At 46.3% G+C, this 18,579-nt stretch overlaps 1 protein-coding gene across 2 annotated transcripts in view; it reads right to left on the bottom strand.

Annotated features, from left to right (window-relative positions):
- The window catches only part of GALM (galactose mutarotase), a 25,467-nt gene extending 6,918 nt beyond the window's left edge, over positions 1 to 18,549 (bottom strand). Inside the window, exons 1-6 of one of the 2 annotated variants that reach the window (XM_039381418.1) lie at positions 18,225 to 18,549; positions 13,983 to 14,155; positions 13,514 to 13,719; positions 12,843 to 12,916; positions 4,321 to 4,475; positions 1,304 to 1,510 (exon numbers count right to left, since the gene is read on the bottom strand). In XM_039381418.1, coding sequence (XP_039237352.1) covers positions 1,304 to 1,510; positions 4,321 to 4,475; positions 12,843 to 12,861 — 381 coding nt within the window. In that variant the 5' untranslated portion in view covers positions 12,862 to 12,916; positions 13,514 to 13,719; positions 13,983 to 14,155; positions 18,225 to 18,549. Of the gene's footprint in view, positions 1 to 1,303; positions 1,511 to 4,320; positions 4,476 to 4,936; positions 5,326 to 12,842; positions 12,917 to 13,513; positions 13,720 to 13,982; positions 14,156 to 18,224 lie in introns of those variants that run through there. The other variant, XM_027709844.2, reaches the window with a different exon arrangement.
- Positions 18,550 to 18,579: the final 30 nt, after the last annotated feature.

Below are 18,579 nucleotides of genomic sequence, written 5' to 3'. Positions count from 1 at the left end.
AGAACAGGGTGTGGGAGCCCTCTGCACCCGGCTACTGCAACCTTGCTACTCTGCAGCTTTGGCTAGATATCTCACATCCCGTTTCCATGATGTTTCTCCTCCCCATTTTGATGTGGGTATTTCAGTGCTGGCATTAGAGGCCCTGAACTCAACTGCACCACCCTGTAGTGGACTGATTACAAGATGGAGTCTGATTACAAGATGGAGTCTGCTTCACCATTGTCTGGAGCATGGAGTTAAAAACCCTTGATGCCACAGCTAGGCTGCTGCAGGAGCTGAGCTACTTGCAAAAGCTTCAGGAGACACCTAGCAAGCCAGCAGAGGCAGGCAGAGGAGCAAAAAACATAAAAGGTTGTTACAATCAAAAAACGTGGGAAGGACTTACTCTCCCAAATAAGGTATGCCAGGCAGATCTTGCTTAGAGAAAGGGGAACCGGCCAATGGACACTCAGGGCCCATCTTGGTAGCAGATGACCTTTGCTTGGATACTGGTGAACTGGCCAGTGGGCATCCGGGGGCTACCACGGGGAGGGTATTGAAGGCCCTGTCCGGAGACTGCTGGGGGGACTGTTTGAGGACTGCTGCGGGAGCTGCTGCCACTCTGTTACCCTGCTGGTTCTGCGTTCCTCAGAGGATACAAGGTGACCAGGGAAGAAGCCCAGCAGAGATCTACTAGCTTGCAAGCCAGCAGAACTTCATGGTGGTGGTAACTCCTGTCCTGTGCTTTAAACAGTTACCCTTAGCTTTTCCTACTTTTCTATCTTCCTTCTTTCTCTCTGCTCTCTTGTGCTACAAAATAAAGTTGAATTATTGTCTTGGGATCCAGCATCTGGCCTCGTTTGTGCCTTAATCTTGCTTATGAGAATGTTTTAGAACCTGGCTCCCCTCTGCATCTAAGCAGATTGGAACACACTTCATGCAAGGGTTCAGCATGTTGTCTCAGAAGTGCCAACAGAATACAGCTAAGAAATGTCAGTCCAGCACTAGGGCACACCAGGGCACCTCCTCTGTAATCTCCCCAAGGGAACAGGAGTGACTGAAGCTCCCCAGTTACACACAAAAGGAGAGCTAATATTCAAGAAGCACTGAGACAACATGTCCTCAGTTGAGGTCTGTGCAATTCTGTCCTGTCCCTGCATGCAGCCCACAATGCATAGAGACAACCCCCAAAAACATGCTGTGTCCCCAGACCAGCATGTTGGTCCCAATGATCCCATGGGAAGCTCACAGATCATCCCATGGATTCCCAGCCTTTCTTCCTTTGCACAATGTCTCTCCACGGAGTTCATCTCCCCACGCTCACCTGCCCTGCGAGGTTGAAGTACGCGTGGTTTGTCAGGCTGATGGGTGTCGTCTTGCTGGTCTGGGCTCGATAGTTGATGGCCAGCTGCCTGCCACTAAGGGTGTAGGTCACCCAGACTTTCAGGTCTCCAGGATACCCTTCCTCACCATCGGGGCTGAGCCGGAAGAAGCGGACACCATCCGGGAGTACCTCGGGGCTCCAGAGAACCTGCAAGGAGCATGATTGTTGGTGGGACAGTGATGGGAAACATCACTTCTCTCTTGCCCCAGCCTGGGCTAAACCCAGGGACAGAAGGCACTCAAGGGATGTTGCACTGAAACAAAGGTTTTTTCATTCACCTTTCCTTCCCTTACTCCTAGAAGGGAAAAAAGGAAAAAAAAAAAAGAGATCAATCAATCTTTTTCTCCATGTGAAGGACTAAAACCAAGATTCCCTTGTTGAAAAAAAAAAAGGAAGAAAACACAGGCACCAGCCTGCTCTTGGTCAGCCAGGACCAGCAGCAGGGAACAAGTTTTCCAATGAGCAGCCAGACAAACAAGGCAGTTTGGCAGTCTGATGGTGGTCTGTTCCAGCCTGTGTTACTGCATGCCTAAGAGAGTCCACATGTTCGATTTTTGCCCTGCAGCTGGACTTATTCCCCTTTCCATGGATCTTGTGATGTACAACATCACTTCAACGAGCTGCCACCCTTCCCTCTGCTCACTAGGCTCTGGCTTCTAGGACAATGTAAGTACACACCAGGAGCTCTTGCTCAGGGGCTGGGACTGGGTTAAATAGTACCAGATGTATTGCCAGACACATCTACAAGTCTCTCTCCAGAGAGCTGGCACCTCTCCCATTCTTGCCCTTGACACGGACCAGGGCTCTGCTTGAAGCCAAACATGCCAGCGAGTGAAGCAAGGCAGCTCACCACACACAGATGCCCAGATAGCCTGTTTGACCCTGGCCTGATGCTAAGGATGGATGTGTGATAAGAGGTGAGGTGTCTGGGCTCTGGAGTTTTGCATCTACCTAAGGAATAGTTACTGTCTAATCAAAGAGGAGAGATTTAGGAATGGGGGCCAGATAATGCTTTTGAGATGATCCTTCTCACGTCCTACCCAGAGATCACAAACAATGGGGCACTGTCAAAAGCCAGCATTTTCACCAAACATAGGAACTGAGGGTGCCAAATATACCAGGTTGCAGAGCAGGTCCTCCTGCACAGAGTGCAGGTCAGCTGCAGCTCCCACTGCTCTACAGATGCTATGGTTTCAAATATGAGTTTCTATTTAAGTTCTTTGAAGAAAAAGCTATTAAAGTCCAGGAAGCATAGAGGTATCATCATTTTTTTAAGATAAGAGGGTTATTTTCTGAAGTCCCCCAGCAGTGTGGTCATGTACTGCTGTCATGCAAGCACAGCTGCAAGACCCTCATCAAACCACACACTGACCGCAGCACTGAGATCTGCAAGATCAGGAAGAACTGACAAGATCTGTCAACATAGTCACAGCCAAATGCCAGTGTGTCTTGTTTGTGTTAGGGTTATCTCTGAACAGTGATTATTTTCTGGCTGGAGGAGGTCTTGAGAGGGTGCCCACGTGTGCCCTGTGGGCCAGAGGACACACAGCTCTGGCTGGGAGATGTCACTGCCTTGTCCCCAACAGGCTGGTGTGCCTTCAGCAAGCAAGGGGAAGAGACCACATCTCCCACCTGCAGAAGACAGCCCGGAAGCCTCAGGTGCAAAGGAGTGCATGTTTTCAGCTCCAGATCACAGGAGTCAGGGTGCATAAAGAAACCTTAAACCAAATTGTCCTCTTTGGGGCACAACAGCCAAGGCACCCTTGTACTCCCTTTTTCCTGAGGCTGCTGAGGAGCATTTCATCCCAACCTGATGACGGTTCACACTGTACTGCCTAGAAGTGATTTTTTTTCTAGACACTCTGACTTTTGTCCCATCAGCCTGGATGTCCTTTCATGAAATAAAACATTAACCCAGGAAAGCAGCTGCACCAGCACATTCGCATGTGTTCCTCTGAGGAAACGGTGGATCAGCTACCTGCTGGTCACAAATACATTTGATCTGACAAAGCCCAGGAAAGCAGAGACTTCTGAGTCTGCTCTGCAATGAAGCAAGGTAATCAGCAAGGCTTTCAAGAGAGGAAATACTCTGTTGCTCTCACCATCTGTAGTGCAGGGACAGTATTTGACTTCAGCAACAGCTCTTGGGAGAAGATGGAAAAGGTTGAGTGCCTGGGTGCCATGGAAAGGTTATTTTAACTCATGAGGTCACAGGGGAGGGCTGGGAAGGAGACACAGTGGTCCTGGATCCTGGGATTTCAGGCCTGATCTAGTTCCCCACTGCTGTGAGTCAGAGTGAGAGCCAGGTGGGTGCATGCAATGACTGCACTGAACCTGCAGCACCACCCTGCTCTCCTCTTACTTGGAAGTGCTGTTATAAGCAAGTAGCAATGACAGTTTCTGCAAACCCAGGTCCTTCTGACTCTGGGAGGAGGTATGGGCATGTACCAGCCTTTAAACTGCAAGTGGAAATCAGCCTGTGTGGATCCCTGTTCCCCAGGACACTTTCTTTGGGCACTGGCACACCTGCAGTACCCACTCCAGGGTGGTACAGCGGGTGCCCAGGGAGCCTCCATTGCACTTGAGGTTGGTCCTCACTTTTGTGTCCCAAGCCAGGCTCTGTAGGAGCAGCACCTTGCCAGGACAACCCTATCAGAACTGGGCTCATGAGGCCTCAGGGCTGCAGTCACACAGAGGAAGCACAGCACCCCTCACCATGACATCAAGGAAGATATAAGCGAGCCCTGCAAACTCAGGCAAAGACAAACCAACCCAGCAGCTCACAGGATCCATCTCACTTCCTCCCATTCCTGCACTCACAGCACTTTCTGAGCTGATTCAACTCAATAACCACCAGAAAATGCTACAGGGTCGGGAGGGAAGACATCATATCCTCTTGCCACAACCCCACAGACTGTGTGCTGGGAGGACACTGGGACTGCCAGCCTGATTTTCACCTTGTCAAATCCCTTGGCTCCTCCGTGCAGGCTGTTGGGCCCATTGTTGAGGAACAGCTGATACTCCTTCCCGTCCAAAGTGAACCTCCCCTTCGCAATCCTGTTGGCAACACGCCCCACGACAGCACCGAAGAAGGGGTGCTTCCTTGTGTAACCTGTCCAGAAAAACAGCACACGGTTGAACAGAAGGATTGGGACAGGATAGGTGGTCTCTGGGTGTGCTTATGGACTCAGAGGTGTCTCTGTTTCCCTCCAGGACTAAATACATGACTGCACTCCCAGTGTTTAACAGGACACACAGCTCACCACTGATTAAAACAGCCCGATGGGATCTTGTATTCTTTGCAGATTTGCAGAAAAGGGCTCTTGCAGTCAAGGTGTGATTCAGAGCTGCCCCATCAGAGGGACACACTGCAAGCTGGAGCCACCAGTGTCCCAGTTCAACATCCACCACATCCAGCCAGGACAGGCAGCAGGAAGTGTATCTGTTCAGCCCATGATTTGGAGGGGACCCTTAGAAGCAGATCGCGCTGTAAACGCTGGTTAAATTGCTAAATTGCCTGATTGTGGGGGGGGGTCATTTTATTTTTTTTTAAAGAAACGGATTTAGACCCACCTTCCAAAGTGTCAAATCCCAGGACAACATCTGAAAACTTCCCATCCCTGTCTTTAGTCTCCAGGGCAGCGATGATGCACCCTAAGGACAGGATCTCCACTTTCACGCTGTCCGACTGTAAGACGAACTTCTCCACCTCTCCCCCTCCCTGCTCCGCGGGCATCCGCCCGAACGCCTCTCTCCGCACCGCTGTCATCGCTCCCCAAAAGCCGGCCACCGACCCTTCCGGGGAGCCGCAGCGCTGCCCGGGAAGGACGCTCGTGAGGAGGAAGAAACAATGGCGGCCGGGATAGGAGCACACAGGGCTCCAAAGGGCGGCCAGAACACCGGCCCGGCCGCCTCCCGGCGCGGGGAGGAGCCGCGCCGCGCCCGGTGCAGGGAGCGCTGGGCACCCTGGGCTGACACCGAGGGGCAGCAGCCGCCGGGTCCGGGCGGCGGGAGATGGCCGAGGGGAGCGGGAAGGATGCGGAAAGAAGGGAACGAGGATGCGGTGCTCAGGCGGGCGCTGCCAAGCCGGGCCGTGCAGCCGCCAGCTCGCGAGTCCGGGGGACAGACCGTCGCCTCTACCCTCTCCTGTGCCCCACTTGCATCACACCGACACGACTTTCACGGCCCTTGCAAAGCGTGGCACGACAAAATGCTGTTTTCTCCCTTTGTCCTTTCTCCCCCTTAGCCCCTCCACAAGAGGCACAAGGCAGTGCCTGCTGTAAATCAGGGTCAGGGTATTTGCTGGCCAGGGTGTTGTTATTCTCCAAGTTGTGGCTCTGACCCAGACTCCATTAAAAATCATTGTCTTTCAAAATATTGACCTCTGCCTGTCTCTGGTCTTTGCAGGCAATTTCAGTCTGCAGGAAAAACCCTGGCAACATGTAAGTAATGTATGTGCATATTTTTGACCTCTCTTGGCAAGGCTCAAGTGCAAGGCTAGAGAACCTCACTACAATTTGATATGGTTGTATTTCTGTGAGAGCCCATTTTCAGAACTTGTTCAAAGAACCAATAATTCCTAGAACTGCCACCAAAAAGCCTCAATCAACCAACCAGTGGTTGCTAAATCTTAATTTCCAACACAGCCATCATCCTTTGACGAGACAAACTACAAATTCCAATCCAACACAGAAACAAAACCTCCCACCCAGGCCTGAGCAGAGATGGTTTGGAAACCTGCACTTCTTTGTTGGTGACGGCCTCATATTTGCTGTGTAACACAAATGTCTGTTCCTGTGTTTTCTTCTGCACCTTCTCAACCAGTGCTCTCTATCCAAAAACAACATTGCAAGTAAACATGCTTTTTACTGCTCATCTATACTGCCTCCCATTTGAGACACGACAAGGAGCAGCACAAACCTTGGAGTGAGGAAGGCCCCTGATGGATGGAAGAGAGGACAACCTCATTTATAACGGATTTATGAAGTGTTTTCACATGCAGAGTGTTCCCAGAAGCTCACTCCTTAGCACCTTGACTCCCTCAACACCTCTCCCTTAACGTGCTTCTCCAGACATAGGAAGCATTTTTGCTTTGCAAAGACCAGATTTCATTGACCTGTGAGGTTTTTTAACATGACAGGGGTTGCCATTTTGATTTACTTCTCTGATTTGCAGCAGAGAAGGTCCAGATCAAACTCTTTGATGTAATAGCCATGGACACCCTGATTTTCTCACCTACCTTCACAGATGGAAGACCACTCGAGCCCCGGTGACATCTAAGGCTGTTCCAAGTGCAAAAGCAATACCACAGACAAATCTGTTAATGAAGTAGCCACTCAATTTTCAAGCTAGCAGAAAAACTAGAAAAGAAACCAGCTTGCACAAGCCTGAATCTTGCAGGTAACAGTAAGAAGCAATGTCAGCTTTAGAATCTGAGCAAGGTATTCCAAGAGTCCTGCTTCATGACCTTGAGGATTTCTATTTTTAAGGAAGAGTTTGTTTTGGGCCTTATTCACTGTGGCACTGAGATTTGCTTACAGTGATGGTCAAATGCAAGCTCCTTGCATTTTTTTCTTCTTTCTTTGCAGAAGAAAACTGCAGTATTGGGCCTGGACCCACCTGGCATTGGTAGCAGGGCACTTCCACAGGTGGTGAGTGTTCAAAAGAGCTTGCTGTTCATCTCTGAGACTTTGGTTTCACTTCTCTGCCATGCAGCTCTGCATGAGCAGCCGGGCAGTGCAATAGCTCTCTACTCTGTATCTTCCCTTGCTCTCACTGAAAAGGCACTGCAGCAGCCTTTTCCGACCCAAACCACAAAATGTTTGTGAGGAACAAGGATTTATCTGCTCTATTGCAGCCAGTGACCCTGCAGAAATAGCAGAGGTGTGGCATGAAGGCAGGTTACATGCTGCCCAGAAGCCTGGTCCCACTGGTCCCAGCTCCTCTAAACCAGGCAAGATATTCCTGTCTAGTAGCAAAGGCGAACTGGGAAGTCACCCTGTGAGTGAGTGGTCCTGTCTTTCCCCAACCAAAGAGCTTATAAAAAGGTACACTGTGATAAAGAACTGTTTTGTTGGGTTTTCATTTTTTTTTGAGAGGGAACTACTATGAGAAAACAAACTTATCATGAGAAAAATTACAGAGGAGAATTTACTTCCCTGGGATCGGCAGTTTGGAAATTCCTGGTGCTTATAGGGTGGCTACCATTTTGCAAGACAGAAGTGAGTCCTTGGATTTTATATATGTTTGTGCTATTTTCTTAGGAATTCTTTATTTTTGTGCTTTTCTCAGATGTTTTTCTTTAATCCAAAATAAAGTGACTTTGCTTAAAAGGCTACAGTCAACCAAAACTGTCGTGCAGAACCTGCTATGCCAAGATCCTTTTTCTGTTTGGTCATAGGGCACTTCTGTAATAAATTACATCACTACATTTCCTTCCTTAATTTTGTCTTTATGTTAAATCCAGCTGTAATTTTCAGTTTATTCTGGGCCCAGAGCAAGACTTTAGGACTCAACTGATTAAAAGATAATTTTAAAAGGCAGTTCAGATTTGGGAAAGGACATGTGCTCCCTTATAGTATCTAACTCTGTGCTCCCTTATAGTATCTAACTCTGTAACAGAGATCTCTGTTATCTGTCTCTGTTACCCAGACCCATAACCACCATTTTCATCAGAGCTGCCTTGTGCAATGGAGCAGGAGTGTAATGTTAATGTTGCTCGCCATCCTTGAGACAGGTGACATGTGTGTATGTCTCCTGTGGGGAAATTTCGGACAATATTCCTGGGCCAGATTGCTTGGACCAGATCTCGTTTTGGGGATCTAAGCTGTTTGTCTCAGCACCATGAAGTGGTGCTGCTTTGCAGGCAGGTACCAGAAACTATCAAGCTGTTATTTCACCAGTGGCATTTTGATTTGAAGGTGACAGAGACACTCCAGACGCTGTAATACTTAAGCAATGGCCAATGATTACAGTTTGCTGTTGCTCAAGAAGCTTCCTTATTCAGTAATAGCAACAGTGATGTACCCAGCACTGCAGCTGGAGATGGGGTCTGTGGGGGTTGATTGCTGCACAGATACAGAAAAGAATGCAGACATGACTTCTTACACCCTCCAGCATTACAAGGCTGTAATTAAATCCCTTTTTCTGACAAACTCTGTATAAGCCCATGGGATGAGCTGGCACTTGAAGCCTGCTGGGAGTTTGCATCAGTACACAGAACAAAAGGGGAGACGTTTCCCCACCATTTTACTGTCTGCTTATTGAATGTATCTTCAGCTCAGCTGGGTACTTCCCGGCACACAGGCTTAAAATGGAGCCTGCAGTTTTTTTGCTTCATTTCTTCAGGGGCAAATATACTGAGCCATTGATTAGGTTATTTTGGGATCATGGCATGGTACAATTGCTTGCTGTTATTCTGGCAGTCATTTCTCAGAAGCCTGTTATGCACGTTTTATAAAGCTCTACAAAAAGCAGAGCTCCCCGAGAACGTTTTACACAGCACGTTTCTGATGTGCCTTTGTGCGCAAGTTGTTTGTATCTCAGTAGCAGCCAAAGAGCCATTCAGATGTGTTGGTTGCTATAGTAATTACTTTCCTTGGGAACTAAAATAATAGCTTACAGCTCCTGCAGCTCGCTGTTGTGTAGGCTGCCTTGAACCAGAGACACTTCCATGTTGTTTTGGAGGGGGCTGGGGACTATAACGTATGCCAAGAGACAGACTTTCCTCTCTCCTTTCTATGCTTGTGCAGCTAATTTTGAATTTAACCTTTGTAGAGGATGTGCTACAGGTCTAAAGGCTCAAAAATAAAAGCAGCTTATGCAACAGTAGGACAGCTTTGCAGCTGCGGTTTCTGATGGGGCGAAGACTTGGATTTGCTTTCCATTTCTGTTACTGAAAGCTTGTGGGAGAGAGACTGAGGCTCACACTGAGACTGATGCACAGCGCTGAGGACCCTACAAAACAGTGGGTGCAGGGCTCAGAGGAGTTTCGAAAATGCCTCAGCAAGTCAAGCAGGAACATGACAAGTAGGAGAGCTCTGCTTCATTCAATATTTTTTCCACTGGTAAAGTCACTACTGCAAGGACCTGCATCTCTGAAGAGGGCTCTGCATTGTCATGGAGGAGGCACCAAACAGGAAGGCCTGTAAGCTGCTTTGGGCTGCTGGACTGACAAAACTGCAGCTCACAGCCAGATGGGCTGGCACTTCTGGATCTGCCAAGGAAGTAGAAGAAGAAAGGCAAGGGCAAGTGGCACAAGAAATTATAAGCCCAACTACCCTTCTGCATCATGAAGCAGCTATAGGTTGACTGCAGACCACACTCATGATTCACAGGGGTTGACCTACATAAGGGTCCCAGCACCAGGAACAAGTATCAATTTGGTTTTGCACTCAGAGGACAGCAAAAGGGGAGGAGGATATAAAAAAGGGCTTGGGGGAGGGGGGCAGGAGGAGATAAGATGAAAGGACAGAGAAAACAAATAGGGAAAGCATTTTGCCTCATGGTGCTGTCCTAGAAAATTTGCTCTCAGATGTATACATGGCTGCACCCGCAGCTGGCAGGGAGATGCCAAAGGGAGATTAGAGCATCGCCTACTAAAGGCTGTGAATGCACAGCAGTTCCTGTTTGAGCAACAGCAAGAAACAGAGTCAAAGGGAAGGAGGGTGTTTGTGGAAACCACAGGGCAAAACTGGGGGCCTTCATGTGCGAGGGGGATGTGCTTGGCTTGCAGGCAGATGGTGATAAGAACTTACTTCACACATGCAGATGTGCAGATCCATTCCCCCACTCCCCAATTTAGGCATAGCATACACAGGTTTTGTGTCTACACAGCTGTGCTGCTGAAGTACAGTGCTTTACCAACAGAGCTAAAGCAACAGGGAGTTGTATGAGCATCCCCATTCTCCTCAGGCAATGCTGGATAAAGCACCCTTTGGCATGCCAACATGTTCCTATATGAGGCAACAACAACAACACTGGTATAACTAAAGCTAGGTGACTTTTTTTATGGAGGGATAGCCCTGGAAAGCCAAGGGTGATGCTGTTGTTGCAGTAAGTGGCAGTCTGGGACTGCTCTGATGTCCCAGAGCCTCGTGGAGGCAGAGAGAGCCTATGGATGCTGGGCATGGGGGCTCAGCCTGCCTTGTCTGACTGTCCCTACAGCCTGGGACAGGCTTGTTGTACCCTGCCTTCAGCTGACACCAGGCTGGTTGGAATTCAAGAGGACATGGTTTTGGTGTTCCCAAGCCCTCTTCCCCTCACAGTGTGGATGTAGCCAAGATTACTTGGGTAGTGTCTCTAAGGATAGTGCTTAAAGATCATGGAAATCCCAGGGTAAGACAGGATGATAGACTTTGTTAAGGAAATCCCTGAAAAAAATGATACAGGAAATCTGGAAGTGCTTCACTGCAAGGACTTATGGCTCTCTATTGTATTTTTAAATTTCTTTTTATGATTAGAGAGCCAAACTTTTAACTCACAACTGTCCCATTGTGCAGGCTTCAACTATGAGAACATGTAAAGTGTCTGTTCTGTATTAAACTTGTAGTGATGTTTCTTTTTTTTTTATCTAGGAATTTCCTATGGCCCTTTTATAAAGCCCTTAGGCTAAGTTTTCTGCTTTTTTATCAGAAAATTTGGCTGTGTTTTTAGTCCTGGTGGATTGTGGCATACCAAAAACTCAAAATTGTCCCTGAAGCACATCAGTAGAGACAATATTTAAGCTACAAAATCCTAAATGCAGAGGGAGAAAAAAAAGTATTTATGTGTCAAGATGCTCTAAGAACAAAAAAAGTAAATCAAAGGTATGTGAAGATAAAATTTCACAATCAGTCCAGTGTATTACTTGATTCCACAGAATGTCATCTGTCTTTGAAACAGCTGTATTCATGGTGGCCAACACCTGCACTTTTAGCAGAGTAACAAAATTTGTTTCTTTAACCACAGTGGCCTCAGATGTAGGAGAATCTTGGCTTTCCTTAAACAGGAAATCTGCAGTTGTTATGGGGACTTTAAAGCATAATTAAAAACATGATCCAAGGATGAGATACAGTCTCAAGTTACCACAAGGCGAACAAAATAGTTTAGATTGATTTAGCCACAAAAATGTGACTTCTGATCTTTAAACCATGGTTTAGGTGGGGAGCAGGTGTAATTCATGACCTTTGATTTCTAGGATTGGCAGTACTGGTCTAAAGAATGATTAATGAGAGTATTTCTGGACCACTAGATTTTTCTTTGGGTTAATTTGGGAGTCAATTTTGTTATTAATTATTTTATATCTGACATTTGCAATGACTCAGAACCTGCACTTTAGAAAGCCTTGTTATATTAAAAGCAAAAACTGCAGCTATATTAAAAATTTGGGGAGGCTGCAAAAACTTTTCTCTACTGGAGAAACAGTTTGTGCTAGGTAAGTATTATTGCTGGCATAATAACGATTTCTTCTCAGCAGCAACTATTCTCCCAGAAAGACATCATAAGATGAAAAAAGTCTCCAAAGTTTGCTGTCACATGTCATTAAAATGACTTACATCACTGTATGGTAGGTAGCCTGTCTAAATGGGTGGCAACTGCTGGACAATGCATGAATGCTCCTGTGGAGTGTGAAAAGCTGAAGTGTGTCACCCAAGAAAGAGTGTCAATGGCACCCTAAGGACATGCTTCATCAAGTGCAACTTCCTAGTCAACTCACTGGGAGCTCTAGAGGGGTAGCAAAGATGGTCCATAGACCTTATCTGTATAAACAGCATTTCCTCAGGCAGGGAGGTTGTGCCAGACAAATGAATAGTCATGGAGTAGCTCAGGTGGTAATATGTATTGCAATTGCATAAGAGATAGCTCACTGCACATAGATACCTACCACGAGTTCACTGAGCCCGATTCCTCCACCCCCACACAGTGTTGTCATCTGTGCTGCCAGCAGCAGCAGCAGCCATGTCATTGTCACAGGTTTAGATGCTGTCAGTTAGGGCTAAGTGCAAGTGGGAATTATTTAATTTAATTTTATTTTGCTTTTCTTTCTTGCGAAGCAATACTTGGTGAACTCACCCCCTTTGTTATAGTCAAAATCCTTGTGCTAGTGTCATGCTTGGGGAGTCCAGGAAGGTGGCAAAAGTAATGCTGTAGGGAAATCACAAGGGATTTACCTCAAGGTCATTGCAGCTAACTAGGTGAAATGGTACAAAATGTTTTTTATGGCTTTAGCCACCAGAACCTTCTTTGGAATAGGTGAACATAAGCGTAGACAACATTTTAATGATAATCAATAGAACTAATCCTGATGTACCACATACAGCAGAACTGCTTTTTTCTTACAAAGTATCTGTGCTGTATAATGTGCATTAAACCACTGCCCAAGCAAAGACATGTATAAGAGGTTGGTTTGTGCTCTGGGGCTGTAGCATCTCCCACCTGTACAAGGATAGGGAAACATCTGTTCTGCACCCAATCTCACCCTGCAGACATTTTTTCTTACCAGTCAGATCAAAATCCATCACCAGTTTGCATTCCTGTCACTGCAAGCAAAGCAGTCCAGTGGTGCTGCACCATCTTGAATGGAAACAGACAAAGGAGATCCAGGTTAGAAATAGAACACCATAACTCGTAGGAAAGCACCTGGTTCTCAGACATTCTCTCACTTAGATATTGAACCTTATGCTCCAGTTAAGTTTTCACCATTGAAGAGCAAAATGCAAACCACAGAACTTCAATTAAACTACTATATTAGCAAATAATATCCTTTCTGGTAGCTCTGGTAGCTCTTCTTCACAGGTGCTTACCAAGTGGTGATTCTGAGAAGCAACCCCTGCTTCACAAATTAAGCACTGGTCATTTCTAGGAAGTGTTGCCTAATATAAATCCAGAACCGTGAGCCATTCCTCCTTTGGGGATGCAACACTCGGGAACAAAAAAATGCTTCCAAGATCTCTGCATTTAAAATGAAGCAGCTATTTTAAGACAGGGAGGACAGTCCTGGTATCTGGATACAACTTTCCCCACAGATGGCAGTTCAGGTTGTAAGCAAAGATCAGACCCGGCTAAGGGCATGATTTGTGTCCACAGAACAGGAAAGCTTTTGACCTCCTCAGCAGGACAGGCTGCCCCAGGATTGGAGCATTACACTGACAGGTAGCTAGGGCCTCTTACCTTTGCAGGCCATGTTGGTCAGCCCTCTTTTCTCTCCACACACCCCAGTGTCCTGCTCGCTCCTCATGATTCTGTGTCCACATTTCCTGAGCCAGGCAGGACAAGGAAGTTGCCTGGGTTTCTTTCAGAGCACTTGACTATGCACAGGGCACAGCCAATGTGTGTAGCACATCCACATCTCCTGGACATGCCAACAATCCAGCAACCTGCCAGCAAAAGGAAGAAATTTTGGAACTGCAGTTATTTAATGCTACAGCCACAAAGAAGCAAAGCCATCCCTTGACGGGGATGTGAATATTCTGTTACAGTGTTTAAACAACAAATGGTGTCTACTGTATATGGAGAAAAAGTGATCTGAACCAGAGAGAGGAAGTACTGGCTAGACAGATACGTTACACTGTCCACCCAGTGCTGGTAACCAAACAAACCATAAAGGTAAAAAACCATCACCCCCATAGGGGCCCCATACCTGGGGAAGAGCCGCGACTCTGGGACTTTTATCTTTGCTGTGGCTGAACGGTGCAAACAAGTGTAGTGGCTCTTGTCTGCTGGTGTATCTCTGCTGTATTCAAGTCTGAAAATCCCACAGGATGACCTGTCAGGTTGCCTTTTTATCCTTTTAACAGAGGGTAATCACACATGCTGTATATAACAAAGAAAAAGAATAAAGCATGCAAAGTCAAAAACATACATAATGGAAAACGCCAAGATGAAAGTTTCAAATGCAAGCTGATTTTGTCCCGTCATGCCTAACTTGTTGTGATAAGTACTTTTATTTTACAGCCATTGATTCATTTGCTCATGGGGCCTCAGGCTCACTTTGTGTACTGAGCAGGCTGTGCTCAGTTTTTGCTTTCCTCCCACTCAGACAGGGAGCCCAGAGCTCCTCAGCTCATCGCTGGTAAAACTGACTTGTTTTCTTTTGAGTATTTTTCACTGCTGTAGGGAAGTGCATCACTGCAATGTGAGTGAGCAGCTGCTGCAGTCTGCTGCAGGGGTAGAAGACTGATATGTAGACAGATTTTGGACATATGTGTTCTGGCCATACACTTTTCAAGGGACCATTTGAAATGCTTAAGGCGTGATTTCACAGATAATGCAATTTTATTTTGCACTCGGTTCTGAAAACCAATTCTGAGGTTGCCAGCTCACGTGTAAGAAGATGAGCTAAAAACAATGACTGATGGTAAGCAACTGGTTTAAGTAACTTGCCTATATTACATTGTCTGAAGAGAAAGCAGTGTCATCACTTTTAAGCTCCTTGTGTATGTGTGCATCTATGTGCACAATGACTCTATATATAGACAGAAACATAGTGGTAATGAACAAAAACATTTGAAAACTTTGTGTCAGGTGATCCAAAAGAAAACCCGAGATCTGCTTTTGTGATTTTATGGATTGTGTACTTGAACTGACTACTGTTGGGTTGCCCCTGGCATGGAAGCATTTAAAAATCATGTTTTTCAGGTGCAATCAAAGGAATTAATTTTTTTTTTCAGAAGTACTCATTAGACAGAGATAAACTTCTCTAAGTTTACTTAGAGAACTAAAACTTGGAGTTATTTGGAGTCTGATGCCTTAAGAAACAATAAATATCCCAGTATTTGTGATCCTTTTGGAAGTGCTGGCAACAATGCAAGGCTTGGTGATTCTGCCATGTAAGGCAATGTAAGTCCTTGCTGGTCAGTGGATCTGACCTCTACCACAGTTGTTTATCGACCCAAGCACACACCAATTTAGGTATTCAAGCCAGTGTCAAATATGTTGAGCAGTCACGGTTTCTCTTGACAACAACTAGTGTATCACATGCTTAGTACTACCAAGCTTTGGTTTCAGAAGTCCTACAATGAGTACCCAGACATAGGGGTCTCTAGGCTGATGGTGGATTGAAAAGAGTAGCAAGCAGCAAGGAGAAGCAAGCACTGTCCAGCCCAGAGGAGAGCATGGACAAATCAGAAAGAAAATAATAAAATAATTAAAACTGAGAAGCAATTCCCAGTTTGGTTTGCCCAGGTATATTGGTGTTTTCACCATCCCTCTGCAACTCAGGCAGAGGCAACTTCCAGCAGGAGGGTGGTCAGAGCACTCATTTCTTAAACTGCTGAGACTAAACTCCCAAGAAGGAACAAAAACCCTGAAAGTGTAATGCTTTAGCATTGTAAGACACATTCCTCCTACAGTGAGCTAATAGCTTAATGTAATGTAAATTACAGTAAAGGATGTAAGAAAGGCAGGGCACAAAAGGAAGAGGAGAGAAAATTGTACTGGTAACAACATGTAATTCCAAACTATGAGTGTAATTATGGGATTTAAATTTCTGCAGGGTTTGGGGATTTTTCTTCATATCATTGTTCTGCTCTTTCTGTAATTATGTGGTTATACTCGACTGCACAGTGGCAAGAAATAAAACTAATTGCTGTTCTTATTGGAGGGTAGCGGACTGAAACCATGACTTCTGTTTATCACCTCCAGGTAACAAAAATTGTATGAAAAGAACTCTTTCAGGCAGCATTAGCATCTTTCTTCTCTCTCTCTCTCTCTTTTATACAAAAGCAGCAGGTCTGACGAGCAACATAACAGTGAAATCTGTCTGCTGAGTCAGATGCTCAGTTACAAACTTACATAATTGGAGTGTATTTCCATATTCCCTCCCTCCTTTCCTACCCACGAGGCACAGGCAGAAAAAAGGACTGCTCCAAGGATGCTCACAGTAGTGAGCAAGGAAGCCTCAATGTCACAAGTTAAAAAAGTAAAACATCTTAACATCTCCACATATAATTAAATACTGTACTAAGTCAGCAAAGCAGGGTCTGCTACCCAGTGGCACTAGAACCCATATACTGCACAGAGGCATCCTGAAACTCTGCTGTTTCTGGGAACACTCAGTAAATAAGAATTTGGTTAAACAGTAACACACAGGATGGTTTTGGGTTGGAAGGGACCTTAAAGATCATCTCGTTCCAAACCTTTATGGAGACCATGGAAGGGTCTGGTGTCATTTCTCCATTTTCAGAAAAGTACTTCTAAGTACATGGAGGATATTATTAAAGAAAATCTAATTATTGCAGCATTTCAATGCCATTTTCTGACTCTGGTACATTCTGTGATTTCTCAGGCTGTTACTTTTTGCAATGTTATGGTGTAAATGTCTGCTAAAATCCCAGAGCTCTACCACATAAAACTAATTTACTAGCAACTTCATCTGGCAAGTAAGCAGAAATATCAGTAGTGTATTTGGAAAGAAGTGCTTTATGTTCATAGATGGCATGTTCCTCATTGACTGTTTCAACCTACAACAGATGTACGCACAGCTTCAGCCCTGTGGACTGTATGCTCTCAAAGTTGCAATGCTCTTTGTTAAAAAACAGGTACAAGTACAAGAAATACTGAAAGAAAAACATAAACTAAGAAACAAAGACCAAAGAGAAAATGAGAAGGTGAGAAACACAGCAAATTCAGTTAAATCAAGTGTATGTGCTTGAAGATAAGGTGATTAGATGAGCTGAGAGATGCAGATTCAAATCATGCCAGGCAGAATGGGAAACTGAACCTCCTCCTACTTCTTGGAGGAGTGCCTTTACTACTGGGTTTCAGAATAACAGAAAATGTGTAAACAACACTATCTGCTTTGTTTTCTAGCTTTCAAAGCGTACAAGTACCATTTCAGATTGAACAACGTGTTTTATTTGATAGGTATGGGGCTTTGGGTTTTTCCCCACACACACACCAAAAGAAGAAGAAAATAATAGCATTTACTTTGGCTGTTTTCTGAATCATTTCCCTCCCTCCTATTTGGCTGCTCAAGTGAAAAAGCAATCATATATCCATTCTCCAGTGATCTACTTCAAGCAAGGTTCCACTCCACATCCATTTCGGTTTGGCAGCCACAGCTGCAGAAACTAATTCAGCTAGAAAGTCCTGTGAGGCATTTATAACATTGGGAGTCTTCTTGCCATGCCTCCATTCACAAAGAAGTCTTCTCCTAGACAAACTGGCAAGACACAGATTGGATAGGTGGTCTGCAAGATGGGTAGAAAATTGGCTAACAGGCTGCACTCAGAGGATGGTGATTAATGTTTTTAACTTGGGTTGGCAACCTCTCACAAGTGCCCTCCCCCGATTGACACTGGGCTCCATGCTGTCCATCTTCACAATGATTTGGATGATGGGGGTTGAAAGCACCTTCATCAAGTTTACTGATGACACTAAACTGGGTGGTGAGGACAACCTGCCCTATGAGGAAAGACTGAAGGAGTTAGGTCTCATCTCTCTGGAGGAGAGAAGGCTTGGGGGCAGGGGGCTAATCTCAATATACCTCAATATATCTCAATCTCTCTTCACAAAGAGCCACATGGAGAAGACAAGGAGCAACATGAATTTTTTTACAGTAAGAACCACCAGTGACTGGAACCCAGGGATGTGACGGTAGAGTCCCCGTCATGGGAGGTTTCCATGCTGCTACTGGACAGTCTGTTAGATAACCTCATCTAGGCTCCCTCCCATAAAAGTTGGACCAATGATTTTTCCAGCTCCCTTCCAGCCTGGGCTGTTGGATGGTTGTACGATTCTCTGCACACATGCAGAGAATGGGCTCCCAGAGCCACCTTCGGTAACATCGCCCTGAAAAGGAACCTGAGCAGACCTACCATTTGCCAGCACACAGACCTGCGTGCAGCACAATGTGAGGTGTGCAAGCAAGTCTAATGCTCACCGGGCTCGCAGGGATCGCACAAAGTGCGCTGCTGTTTCTCACCGGTGGACACCGGACCCCATCGGCCCACTTGAACTTCTTGCAAGGGGCCGAGGGCCAGGTATGGGTGCTCAGGAGCGGCCTCACAGCTCCCCGAAGCCTCCGTGACCTTGGCAACTCGCGGATGCCGTGGCCCTCGCAGCCGGGACACGCCGGCCACGCCGGGGCCCGCGTCCTCCGCCGCCCAATCAGCTCAGTGGCTCCGGGAAGCAGACAAAGGCGGCGGGGCCTGCAAGAGGCGGCGGTGGGCAAGGAAAAGGCCGCCGATCCAGAGGCGCTGTGCGAGCGCCCGAGGCCCCTCAGACCGTCCCCGCTG

The sequence above is a fragment of the Pipra filicauda genome, unplaced genomic scaffold (assembly GCF_003945595.2).
Source record: "Pipra filicauda isolate LSUMZ 115617 unplaced genomic scaffold, ASM394559v2 scaffold109_size3271384_pilon, whole genome shotgun sequence".
In the NCBI taxonomy this organism is placed as follows: domain Eukaryota; kingdom Metazoa; phylum Chordata; class Aves; order Passeriformes; family Pipridae; genus Pipra; species Pipra filicauda.
The sequence above is the reverse complement of the archived record's forward strand: the minus strand, read 5'-3'. Positions and strand labels throughout refer to the sequence as shown.